At 33.3% G+C, this 13,318-nt stretch overlaps 3 protein-coding genes and 1 non-coding gene across 4 annotated transcripts; 3 read left to right on the top strand and 1 right to left on the bottom strand.

The window, feature by feature from the left end:
- The first annotated feature begins 3,254 nt into the window (after positions 1-3,254).
- On the top strand, positions 3,255-5,140 carry LOC114728669 (uncharacterized). Its single transcript, XM_028915600.1, has 4 exons — positions 3,255-3,512; positions 4,197-4,289; positions 4,497-4,631; positions 4,755-5,140. Exons 1-4 carry the CDS (start codon positions 3,279-3,281, stop codon positions 4,794-4,796), a joined length of 504 nt encoding a protein of 167 aa, XP_028771433.1. The 5' UTR covers positions 3,255-3,278; the 3' UTR covers positions 4,797-5,140.
- On the bottom strand, positions 3,600-3,671 carry TRNAG-UCC (transfer RNA glycine (anticodon UCC)). Its single transcript has one exon. It is a non-coding gene; the product is annotated as a tRNA-Gly (tRNA).
- A 1,902-nt stretch (positions 5,141-7,042) lies between the features above and the next one.
- Positions 7,043-9,515, top strand: LOC114728685 (serine/arginine-rich splicing factor SR45a-like). Its single transcript, XM_028915621.1, is given in 8 exon segments — positions 7,043-7,151; positions 8,176-8,198; positions 8,287-8,373; positions 8,461-8,569; positions 8,704-8,770; positions 8,773-8,852; positions 9,013-9,374; positions 9,486-9,515. Coding segments are annotated over 7 exon segments (399 nt in total). The 5' UTR covers positions 7,043-7,148; the 3' UTR covers positions 9,043-9,374; positions 9,486-9,515.
- LOC114728702 (serine/arginine-rich splicing factor SR45a-like) lies at positions 9,285-10,132 on the top strand. Its single transcript, XM_028915636.1, has 2 exons — positions 9,285-9,348; positions 9,486-10,132. The coding sequence occupies exons 1-2, from the start codon at positions 9,285-9,287 to the stop codon at positions 10,130-10,132; spliced, it is 711 nt and encodes a 236-aa protein (XP_028771469.1).
- The last annotated feature ends 3,186 nt before the right edge of the window (positions 10,133-13,318 follow it).

Raw genomic sequence — 13,318 nt, 5'->3', positions numbered from 1 at the left:
CTTAAATGTTTTGCATGATCAATTTAAAAATTCACTGTACCAAAAAAAAATCATGATGAATGGCTTTTATTCTTGCATGCTAATCATTTCATTTTTCGCCATTACATAAATAAAAATGTAGCTTTGACTATATTTTCTAGATTTTTTTTTCCTTTTTGGGCGACATTGTTTTACAATTTAAAGATGGATATAAGATATTTCATCCTGACCTCCTTCAATATCTATTATAAATTTATAATTCAGAAATTATGTATACTAATTCATAATTTCACATTAATACTCCCTCTGTTCCTTATTATAAGAGACGAATAACCGAATTACGTTGATAAAAAAAAAGTTAAAATTAGTTAAGAACAATCAATGTATAAAAAGTATAATTTTTTTCAAAAATATCCTCATTAATAAGGAGAGAGAGCATGAAAGAGAACAATTAAATTATTAAAAGAAAGAGAAGTGGGAGGGAGGGAGGGAGTGTGAGTTGGAGACAATAAATATAGGTGAGATAGGAAATCAACACAAAAAAGTAGATACAACTTTTAAGTGTCTCTTATATATAGGAACATGCCATAAGCATCAAATGTCTCTTATAATAAGGAACGGAGGGAGTAAATTGATCTTTCCCCTCTTCACAGATTTTTTTTGCCAAACTCTTCAGAGATATTTAATTTTATCTTAGAACATGGTATATGTGTATATTAATAATATATATACTGAGTTCGATTTATTCATTTATAATCCCATCCCTGATTTTCATATTTTGATCTATCCCTTTCCAGTTGAAACTCCATCCTTTATTCATACTTCAACCTGTTGATTTGATTTGATCTGTGTCTCACCATGTATCCTGATCACGTTCGAGTTATAGATCAAAGTAAAGTTTATCCAACGAACACAATAATTTCTCCTTGCCTTTCTCCGGTTGATCCTCCAGATGTGATCAGTTTCCAACGCAAAACAAAAGCAGACTTGAATCCACATATCATTGAATATGCATGATTTTTTTAACATCTCAAACAAATGCTTAACGCTTCTAATATTCCCGGGAAGGCTTTCGAGTCCTTCTCAGCAATAATATTAGAAGTTGCAGAAAATATGGCCAATGTAATTTAAGGAGTGTTTGGTCTTAAAAGCACTTTTTGCAAAACAAAATAAATTCTTCTATATATTTACTTTATATACTGTAAAAATATTTTTAAAATAATAATTTTGATTCTATCCAAACACATCCTTCTCAACAAAACAAGAAGATTTTGTTCATGGGCATGGTGCGAAGTATCACGAAAAAAACGCTTTTAAAAAAGTATTTAAAATAATTTACATAACGCAAGATATATATATCTTAATTATGGTTTTATTTTCTTTTGATACGTTGATGATACGCTGATGATGTTAGTGACAGTGACAGTAAAAAAAATTTGAGAAGGGAAAAATTCTCGATTGTATCATCAACAAGACAACAACTGTACGAATAGCCACTGAAATGCTACTCCCCACTGTATATTTCTCGTTGGCAAAAATTCTGTGACTTCTGAGCTGCCTGAGTTTTCAAAAAGTGATGCATAAACCAATCTTCCAAGAGGTCAGACAGTGACAGCCACAATGATTCTGAAGAAGATTTGAGTTTTTGCATGATTGTTTAGAAGATTTTAAAGAGTTATAATTTATACCAAGATTACCTATTTTCACTTGTCACATTTAATTAATTATTTGGTTGATTTTATTAAATTATGGATATAGACGGAGCTGTTTTTTTTAATAAGGAATTTTGTATTTCATGGTTTTACCTAACAAATATTAACTGGAAAAAAATACTTCTTCTCGTTAGAATTTTATTCTGATTCTAAATATAAAATTTCAATTCACTTTATTTTTTATATTTATTTATTTTTTTAAGATAATTCTTATAATAATAATAATTTTAACTAACATATTTGATTAGTAAAAATATTATAAGAAAAAAAATTTTATTTATTACAAATAAATAATTTAACTAATTTTTTTAATTTATTTAAATTAATAAATTAGTAGGTGTGAGATAGTATTAGCAATTAGCAGTATTGAGTATATCCTTCCCTCTAATGCATCTGGATCTCTAGCCCCACAATTATTCACTCATGATAAGAGTTATTGTAATTACACTGATGCCCTCGGATTTGTAACCCCACACATGCAAGTGATGCAACGTTACCTTGGTTAGTCTTCACGGAAATTTAAGGAGCCCAACTACCCCGCCTGCCAAAGAACAACCGGATAAGATTTCTTAGATATTTTCTTGCAACTAAATATCTACACGAAATACAACTATTTTCTTCAACAAAAGTCCAAGTCAATTCGGTGGGAAAATTATCCATTCATCAACCAGTTCTCCTCCATAATTTAATTGACACTTTTGAATTTTTTTGGCCCATAAATTCTTACTTTTGTGAATTATGAAATTAATTTTAAAAACGTTTTCGTTCCAAGAATATAAAACTAAATTAATCATTAATTTGGTGCACTCTCGGCATTTAATTAGCTATTTTGCATGTTATTATGTCACTTTCTTTGTGTGGTGCAAATTATTGGGATTTCACATTACAAATAATGTATTTAGACGAACTGAGTAGCATTTACAATTACAAACTACTATCGACATATTGATTTTTAAAATGATTCTATAATCAGAATTTATTATTTTGTAATTTCCTCAAATAAGTATCTGGATTTTATATTAATCATTAGAGGTAGTAATATACTAAATTTACTATCAAATTCTCTTCAAGGTAACATAAATAAGATCAAATTAAACAATTAGGGCACCGGTGATAATTGTATAAAAAAGACACCAATGACATCTCTATTCATATTTTTAAAGATATTTATCATGCACAAATTATTGATCTTGGTTGGCCATTTTTCTATAAAATTATTTTGCCAAGATTTTTCTATAAATATAACTTATAATATATTTTTTATTACAAATTTAGTTAATAAAATGATTTTGAAAAAAATTAATAGTAGTAGTAAAATGACAAGTCTATAGTTTTAATATCATAATTATTAATGGGTGATACGTTTTTATATTTTTATTGATAAATTATTTATCCAATTATATATCATTTTAATTTAAAACAAGTAATTTAAATTTAATTTGTTAAAAGCTATCCGAAATTTCCCGTACACACCAAATATGTGGGCACCAAAAATATCTGGCACAAGCTTTTATAAGAGTCCGCATTAACGTGATCATCATCCACGGCAATTCTTAGCAGAAGAAGTAACGGAGAAGGAGAGAGAGAATGGAGTGTTGCGGAAGGCCGAACAGGAGCGACGTTCATCTGTCCACGGAGGAAGAGGCTCAGATCGAGGCGAAGACTAGGCAGTATTTCGACGGCGTCGTTCCCAAGCGCCACACTAAGCCTCAGCGCAGCGACTATTCTTCTCAATACGTCGATGATCTTGCCGGCGACGTTAAGGATGCCATTCCTGAGATGCTTCAATTCCAACGCCTCGAGAATCTTCCTCATTCTCAGGTTAGTTCCTCAAACTTCTCTTCTCCTTTCTCGATTCTTAATTTTCTTGGAAGGGACTGAAAAAATAGAAGGTAAAAATACAACCTCTGCGTTTGCCGGGAGTCGAACCCGGGTCTATTGCTTGGAAGGCAATTATCCTAACCGTTGGACTACAAACGCTTGATGAGACCTTTGCTTGGATGCTTATCGATTAGTCCTTTGATCTGCATGTAGTGCCAGTTTGGATGAAATATAAATTAACCGGAAAGAAGTGATCTTGGGCTGTGCGAGCTCGTAAAGTATAATTTTGGAAGCTGATCCAAACAGCTTCGTAGTATTACTCTCAGACTCTTAGTAGGACATAGATCTGAATGGGTTTTGGCATGGAATCTTAATTTAAGTTTGATAAATATATAACACTTTTACAGTAAATTTTTAAAGTTTGTATCTCAATGTTATTCTTATGATCTGCTTTTTGATGGGACCGTGCATGACATATAAAATTTCTCCTGTTGCTATTGACATATAGATCTGAACTTGGAGTCCTGGACTGAGAAAAAATTGAAGTATCTTATCTATTTGCGTTCGAAACACTTATTTTTCTTTCTCTTTACTTCGCTAAGAAAAACAAGAAGCTAGTCTTGGATATCTTAAAAGTGTATCCTTTCACTTGCATTTGGTTATCTAATAATATGACGCATGCAGAATTTGGCCGGCAATGGAAACCAAGAGACAGAGGAATTCGTGGAAACAGAGTATTACAAGGATCTTAACAGCGTTGACAAACAACATCATACGGTATTCAGTTTCGATCTTCTTAACATTATTCATACTGCATCAGCAACTCATATTAAGTTGTTTTTCTCTTTCGTTTTTTGGGTTTTGTTTAATGTTGCAAGTCATCGGACCAATTTTTTGCCTCATGATCATCACATGGACTTGGCATTAAGTTTTCCAGTGGCCTTAAAGATTACAGATTAATGGATGTATATGGTTTGCTCACAGACGGGAACAGGGTTCATCAAAATGGGGGAAAATGGCAAATTCTTCCACATAGAGCCAGATAGTGACACCACACACCATCCCTCTGGCAAGTGCAATCCAGCAACTAATGACTGGGTTCCAGCTGCTTCAAACGAGGTAATGTGCTTTATTTAAATATATCTGATGTAGTATTCTTACAGATCCAATATTTCTATTTCATCTATATATTTCTTTTGGAAACTAGCTCTGACTTGACTTGGATGGCTGAATCTGTTTCAGGTGGGCTTCAATTCAGACAAACCTAGCAGGAGTGACATTTGAAAGTTCCAAATGAAGATCTGGTGATCCTGCAGATCTCAGCTTCTATGTTAGGTTGTGGGAATTTCACGTTCTATTAAATGTTGGTGGCCAAATGTAGAGAGGAAGAAGTTTATTTTGGGTCTAATAAGCTCAGTTTATGAGGTTGCTCGCATGTTATATTGTGTCTATTGTTCTTCGTGTCCTTCATATTAGGTTCTATAAACTTCACGTACTCCTTGTCAGTCATGTTAAATTTTCGTTTTAAATTAGTACAATTTTATTTGGTATTTAAAAGTCTTCATATGATAAGTTTGACTTATCTAAGAGTAAACTCTCCCCTCAAATGCAACATTTAGATTTTGAGACAGCTTCGCTGTTATCTGATCTCAAAAACACTGAATCTCCCAGGTATCTGAGAAAGTTAGATAAGAAAATATGGCTAAAGAGAAATAACCTTGAAAAGCCACCAGAAAATGTGGGTTTGGTTGCCATTATGTTCTGGGGTCAATGGAGACCAAAGGGGCAGAAGATGAGATTATTATATTGGACGATACATATATTTTTGTTAAATTGAATGGAAATTTAAGGCCTCATTCTGGTCTCCAGATGTGCCCAAAATAGTTTAGCTTGTCTGATAATTCCTGGGTCTTGTTCTCCCATTCACTAGTAGCTTGTGTAAAAATTGCCAAACTTAAGTGACTTGAATTTCAAAGCTGATGGATGGGCTGGAATCTGGATTGCTTCCCCATGAAAAACTTGTTTCGCTAATTGCTAGGATGATCTTTTTGTTTTTGTTTTTTTTTTTTTTGGCCTGATTCTAGATGATCAATATTGTCATTTAAAATTCTTGGATATGTGGCTAATCCTTCATGATAAATTAAAATGTCTATATTACCATGTTTATGAGATAGAAGCTTGTTATAGTTATCTTGCAAGCAAATTCTCAACCCAAATATTTCTGAATATATTGTCAAATAACTTCAAGTTCCGCTTGCATTAATAAGGGAAATTAGATAAATATAGGCGCACTGGTATAGATCAAGAGCAACCATGCAGAAAATCTTAGAAGAAAAGAGCCTTATGTAGAATGAAGACCACGGGGAAAAGAGAAAGAACTTTTTTTTTTTATTTTTGCTTGGAGGCAATCCTATTCAAGATATTTTCGAGTATTAAATGTGGGCATCTTTTTAATGGGGATTCAAATCTTGATTCGCTACGTTGTGAGGGTCTAGCGGCCCCTTTCACTAGACCTAATTTCCGTTGGTAAAGAAACTTCTTAATATAATCCTATTTTACCCTTTCCTCTTGGAACCATATGTCCTCTTGGCTCAACCTAATAAAATCTTGTATCTTAACAAAACTGTATTTAATTTATAATGCAAACCGAATATTTGTTGATAGGCGCCTTTTTTTTATTTATTTAAATAATATACAAAAACAATCTAGTCTCTTACATTTTTATTTTACTCTTTAATTACATAAAACATCTTCATAATTAATGAAGAATTATAAACTTAATTGCAGAAAGTCACCACTTATTGCATCTCATTTTAAAAAATAACTATACGAGTATAATCAATTGTATGAAAAATTCTTCAATATTTCTAATGCATCGGATCGCTGATATTATTTTTGGTGCCAAGACTAGTGAGAAGTAAGAGAATCGTTTATTAATAAAATAGTTAAATTTTTTTCAATTGTGCAAGAAGACTTGTATTTTATTACTTATTATTATTTTAGTGATGCTTAGTATTATTTAGGGAAAATCATGTTGGAGGTACTTATACTTTTTTTCAATTTTTAATTTGGTACCTATGTGTTTTTTGTTCTTAACTAAATCTTTAATTTTACTCTATTAACATCATTAATCCTTATGTAGAGATTAAAAATATCAATAGAACAAACTTATAAGAGCTAATGTTGCTAAAAAGATAAAATTAAATGTTTAATTAAAGGAAAAAAAACACATAGATACCAAATTAAAAATTAAAAGAAAGTATAAGTACCTTCAATATGATTTTTTCTATTATTTATAGATATGAAGTTACAAACAGCATCAAGTCTATATTATATAAAATTTTTGTGAAGGCAAATTCTATCCAAAGAAAATGAGGAAGCAATAAGAATCTTTCGCGAATGCAAGACTATTGTTAAGGTAAATTCATCGACCACGAAATATTTAACAAGATTTAAATGAAGCTTGGAGTCCGCTCCTCCAGAAGCTTCTTCGGATGATATTCCAATGTAAGGCGTTCTTTCCCGCGTGCTCTGCTCCTGTTCTTGATATTGCACCGGGGAGATCGAGGGCGTGGGAGATCCGGCACCAGCCAAGCAAGTTTTATAGAAAAAAGAAATCTCGTAACATTTGCTGATATGGTAAGCTTCAAATTCAATTTCAAACTCACCCTTTCATGAGTATGGTCGATCCTGTTGATTACTTTTCTAGTTGTCGGGAATTTTTATGTTTTTTTGGCTATAAATTTCACGTGTTTTCCGGAGACACTTGCATCGGTTATCTTAGTTATTGTTGGTTTTCAGGATTTAGTTTTCTTTGATTTGCAACTGTTCGATACTTTTTACATCTGTGTGCGCTGTGACTTCGCTTTTATTAGGTTTTTATATGAACCTTGATAATTCGGGTGAAAGCGAGCCTTCACATAGGTTTGCAAGAGATGTAAATGGAGAGTAGCTTCTGATTTTGCGAAATTGTTGTATGACCATAAAACTGGAGGGGGCTGTAAGCCTATAACGAAAATTTTCATCTCAGTAAAAGCGGACCCATGGAAGAAACATGAGAGAAAAATTAGCTAGAGAGAAATATGAAGGGGGTTTTGTACATGGTGCAATTCATATGTTAAACGAAATATGAATAATTTATCAGCCTGTACTAAATTGATAAGTTAGAGTCACCTTTGAAACGGCGAGTTCGATTTTGAATAGCTAAGCGCGGATCAGTTATTTGATATGTTTATTTTCAAATCTTGTTACTGATAATTGGAAAACTCTGGTGGATGGTAAAGTTAATTGCTATTTGGTCTTTCGATATTTCAAATAATTGAATAAGCATTGGGGGGGGTGTTTGGGAAGCTGTAAAATGCTTCTCAAAAGTACTTTTTTCAATATTTTTTTCGTATACTGTAAAATCACTTTTAAAACTATGGTTTCATTTTCATCCAAACACCCTATAGTGAACTAGACCTGCTGGATCGATTAGAGAGGGTAAAAGATGTTATATTTATTTTGTTTTAATTTTTGGTCACATCAGTTTGATTTTATTCAATGCGAGGTTGGGAGTTTCTTATTTGAGTGTGACACTTTATGTTGTTAAGCCATTGTCCCAATTTATTAATTGGTAAATTTGTTTAGTGCTAACTTCTTTATGCTGTTTGTTTTGTTGCAGATGTCTTATTCCAGAAGATCAAGGTTAGATGTCTATACAATTTGACTTCTCTGTTGACTCCTTTGTTATTTGGAAAGCTTTTTTTCTTATGATCGCTTGTTTATTTAATAGGTATTCTCGATCGCCTTCTCCATACAAGCGATATGGGAGGTCTATCTCTAGGTCTCTGTCTAGGTCAAGATCGAGGAGCTTTTCAAGGTACCCTATCGCATTCCTGATTTCATTTCTTTATGTTCTGTTAATCATTTCCTTAAATTTATGTTGAATTTTATTTTTCTGATATAGGAGCCCATCAAGGGAAGCAGAGAATCCTGGTAACAACTTGTATGTTACTGGCTTGTCTCCTCGGATTACTAAGAGAGAGCTGGAGAAGCATTTTGCAAGTGAGGGAAGAGTATGTCTATTTCCTTCTGCTGTTGTCATCACCGTCTTTTTAAAATTTGATGTGTGTGTGCGTGTGTGTGTAATAATTTATTTTGTTTTTTTAAATTCTGGTAAATTTTCTTACTTCTGTATTGTTTTGTATAGGTGATTGATGTTCATTTAGTTGTTGATCCTTGGACAAGAGAATCACGAGGGTTTGGATTTGTGACAATGGAAATGTTGAGGAGGCTGATAGATGCATAAAGTATCTGAATCGCTCTGTGCTTGAAGGGCGTGTCATCACAGTAGAGAAGGTATATCATGCAGTCGCTGATTTTAGTTTTAAATGTTGATTCTTTACATACTTGTTTATTGTTGATTCTATACCCCTCAGTTTGCACGTAAGTTATATGGATGAGTTGCTTATAGTTCTTTTGTGAGATTTGAAAGCTGTTTGCTTCTTTCCCTGTGAAGTTTCTGTGGCAGCAGGTTAGCTGTGTGTAGCAGCTCTTCATCAAACTTACAAATCTCAACTAAACATACAAATCAAACACATCAACAAGTATCAGGCCATTGGGGTTGTATGCCCTGCATTCTCTCTTTTTTCTTTTCTCGCAATTGTATAATTGAATTTCATGTTTTATGATCTGTTTAGCTTTAAGATTGCTCTTCTAACTGATAGTTTATTATTTGCTTTTACCTTTTTCCATGGTTAGTCTTTAGTTATTTTGTGGTTTCTTGGTCTCATGCTCCTTATTTGCAATCGTTGCAGGCTAGAAGGCGAAGAGGTCGAACTCCAACCCCTGGGAGGTATCTTGGGTTGAGGACTGTTCGGGGTAAGTGTTCTACCTTCATTCTTATGTGGTGCTTTCTTTCATTCCTAGTTTCTGTATATGATTATTTGGACATGCTCGTTCATCATTAAAATCAATACAAACTTCTTGCAGGTCGCCGCCGTTCTTTGAGCTCCTCCCCTCGTCGCTCTCCTAGTTATTCTCCTTACAGAAGAAGCTACAGCCGGTCGCCATATTCTTCAGATCGCAGCAGGAGCCATTCTTACTCTCCGTATCACAGCCAGCGGAGCAGGAGGAGGTCCTATTCGCCTTATGACCGACACAGATGCTATTCTCCATATGACCGACGACGCAGATCGTATTCCCCTTACAGCAGGTCACCTGTGAGGAGGCGTGATAGATCATACTCTCCTTATGACTCACCTGATGATCGCTACTACAGACGGCACCGTTACAGGTCCATTTCCCCAAGTGCCTCCCCAAGGCCAAGGAGGGGCTCTAGGAGGTATTCTCGCAGTGTCTCTCCTGTGAAGAGGAGGAGCTCAAGAAGGAGCTATTCTCGGAGTCTGTCCCCTAGGCCAAGGAGGAGTGCACGAAGAAGGGGCTATTCACCAAGTCTTTCCCCAAGACCAAGGAGGAGTTCACGAAGGAGCTATTCTCGCAGCATTTCTCCCAGGCCAAGAGGCAGCAGGAGAGGTGGCTCTTCTAAGCGTTATAGAAGCTACTCAAGAAGTCCGAGTGTGAGTGCAAGTTCAAGATCAGTATCGAGGTCTCTTACTCCCAGATCAGCTTCTCCTTGAGATTTGCTGGTTCTGTGTTGGCTTTACCTTTAATTAATGGTAGAACTATTATCCGTGTGAACGATATATCATACATACATCTGGTAGTGTACGAGAATTTTGTTGGTAGTTGAGTCAGGACGGGTCCTATGTGGGTTAATAATTTCTGCTTGTGGCATTTGTGGTGCGGAGCTTTGCTAGATATTGTCATATTCAGTTATCACTTATGAGGTGGATAATTTTATTATTTAAATGCTTTGTGGAAAAGCGGAGTGCAATGGCAATGTAATATGCTGATATTTTCACCTGGTTGGTGAAATTGAATCCAAAGAGTACTAAATCTTTAAATTGTATTAATTTTGAAACTAAAAGAATATTTAGGAAGGGGGCAACTATGCCCAATCCAAATATCAGGTGAGGTTGAAATTTTGAGTTCGTGTTACTAAAATCTTACCAAGATGATAAGGTCAATTAAGTGTTGGTTGAGACTTAGTGTTTGGGTGAGTGCAAAAGTGTTTTTAAAAAATGTTTTTGCAAATTGAGACAATTTTTTGACATATTTATTTTGTATAATGTAAAAGTATTTTTAAAATTATGGTTTTATTTTTATCCAAACACTTTTTTAAAATGATAAGTTGTTATAAGAGTTTTACAAGATAACAAGAGGTCTGTTTGGGTTAATGGTAAAAAAAATAATTTACTTTTAATTTGGCTTTTAAAAAAATGATTGAGTAAAAGTTAAATTGATTAATATGATTTATATTTGGATTCACTTTTATAAATAAATTAGTTTGAAAAAATAGAAGTTGTTTGAATTATAATTGAATAAGCAAGTTTATTTTGTAAAATTACTAAAATAAATATGATTTTTATTAAATAAAAAAATAATTTAAATAATATAAGAATTTTTTAATTATTTTAATAGGAAAAAGTCAAATTTAATAAATAAAATATATTTATATCAGAAATCTATAGAAATTTTTAAACCAAATAATATTATATAATTAATTAAATGATATATTTGTGTACAATTTATGTAAATATAAAATAAAAAATAATTTTCAAAAGGGGCATATATATATCCAATGTATATATAAGAGGAGATTGACCAGTTGGGAAGAACATGTCAAGACAAAATAAAGGAGAAGATAGAGAATCTGGCACAAAAGCACAATGAAAAAAAGTCAAAAACAGTAAGAAAGAACTTCACAAAATCGCACGATTATAAGCAACTTTTTGCCATAAGTTAGATGCGTAAAAAGCTAATTCAAACGTGCTTATAAGCTTTTTGGCCAAAAAAAAAAAGTGCTTATAAGCTCAAAAGCCACTTTTCCATACTTAGATCGCCATACCAAACAGACACAAAGTAAATTAAGAAAATTCCAGTTAAAATAATATGAACTGTGTTATTGAAATTTTAGTGAGATAATAAAATAAGTAAATGTCAGTTAAGATTAAAATTACACGATTTGTGCCATTACTAAAATAATAGGGCCAACTAAGTAAATGTCAGTCAAGATTAAAATAATATGAGCTGTGCTATTGATATTTTATTGAGATAATAGAGCAAGCTAAATGAATACTAACTAAATACTTGCCTGAAATGGAGGCAAGATTCTTCAAAAATGACTTTTTAATAGAGATTTATAAAAATATGAAGAATTTTATTTTAAATTGCGTGAATATGTCTCCAATCACAAGAACTAATATGTCTTCAATCACGCTTACGATTCTACATTAATTTAACATAACTAGTTCTCATCAATGTTCCTTTACCATCAACTAGCTATATTCCCTCATACCAGGCTAAAAAAATTCAACATTCTCAAGATCATCAGGCATAGGACCTGACAAGTAACAAAACGTTAAATTGATACATGCACTTGCCATACTTTGCAGACAGGAATGTTTCCTCTTATTTTTACCACAAACGGTAGACAAATAACCAAACTATGTTGCCTATCATGTTAGATTACCAAAAAAAAAAAGGGATGAAAATATATCCAAATAATTTTCAGGAAGAAACGTGTATCTACCTAGCTACTAGTACATTTGTTGACTATAAACTTGTGTTGTTAATGAAAAATGATAGAATTATTTATTTCACTGAACATAACTTTTGATAAATTTTTTGGTGGAATTTTCTTTATGCTTTTGGTTATACCAGAAATTTTTTTTTTCAGCGGATATATTTTGTAAAGAGATATTGGTAACTTCTCACAAGTGAAACACATTCACCGACCACAGCAGAAAATACCCTCTTGGCTGCTGGATATGCTTGCTCTTGAAGACTGAAGCTGACGGGTGACTATTCCCCTGTTGGTAAGCCTCTAGCAGCTCTTTACAATTCCTGTTGTTGATTAAACCAGAAGTTGATAAATCTTTAAGCAATTAGCATTCTTATCCAAACCTCTAAAAGTGACCAGAAAAAATCTACATTCAACCAATAGCAAAGAAAACGATGATGTGAATGGTTAACTTCGAATAGACAAGCTCTCCTATAGCACGTAAATACCAGCAAGATAGAGGAAGATAAAAATTCATTTAAAATGAAGCTAGAAGTCTCGCAGCCTTCAGACAAACTTCAGTGCTTTTGATTTCACTCCATCAGCATTCACATGAGGTTAAAACAACTTTGGGTGTGATAACCTATGCACTTAAAACCAAGTTCGCTAGCAATGAGGTCTCTCAATCTAACTTTACCATGCGAATAGACTTTTACTTCACAAAGTAGAACAGGAAAAATAGAACTAATCTATTAAAGTCAGCAGTGCCAAGTTTTCCTTATCTTCTTCCAAGGCCGTGATGAGGAAGTTCTCTCCAAAGTGGCATGCATGGTGTTCAAACTTCCAAAATCCAACCTAAACGCCAGCCATTCACCTTTCAGGCAGACAAATTAACTTAGCAGCTTTCACTGTGGGCCAGTTAGGTATTTTCAAAAGGCAAGAAGTGTCATTATGACATCATTGTCTTTCCACAAGTAGAGTTAGAGGATTCAGTGTCATGAAGGCTTTCATTAAGTTTTATAATACTAAAATATTTTGATTATTTTCTTCCTTTTCTCCCTAGCTCTAATAATCACGTGCCTTTGATCTTGCCTCTAGTTTTAGTTCCTCTGAGAAAATCCATCAAATCTTTTAGGAGTTAGGTTACATCAATTGAACGGGTGATTTGTTTCCCCATTAAAGGAGTCAAACCCTCCTGTTT

Source organism: Neltuma alba, unplaced genomic scaffold (assembly GCF_004799145.2).
Source record: "Neltuma alba isolate B1F8T4 unplaced genomic scaffold, ASM479914v2 tig00012565_pilon, whole genome shotgun sequence".
Lineage (NCBI taxonomy): Eukaryota > Viridiplantae > Streptophyta > Magnoliopsida > Fabales > Fabaceae > Neltuma > Neltuma alba.
This window is presented reverse-complemented; position numbering and strand designations above follow the sequence as displayed.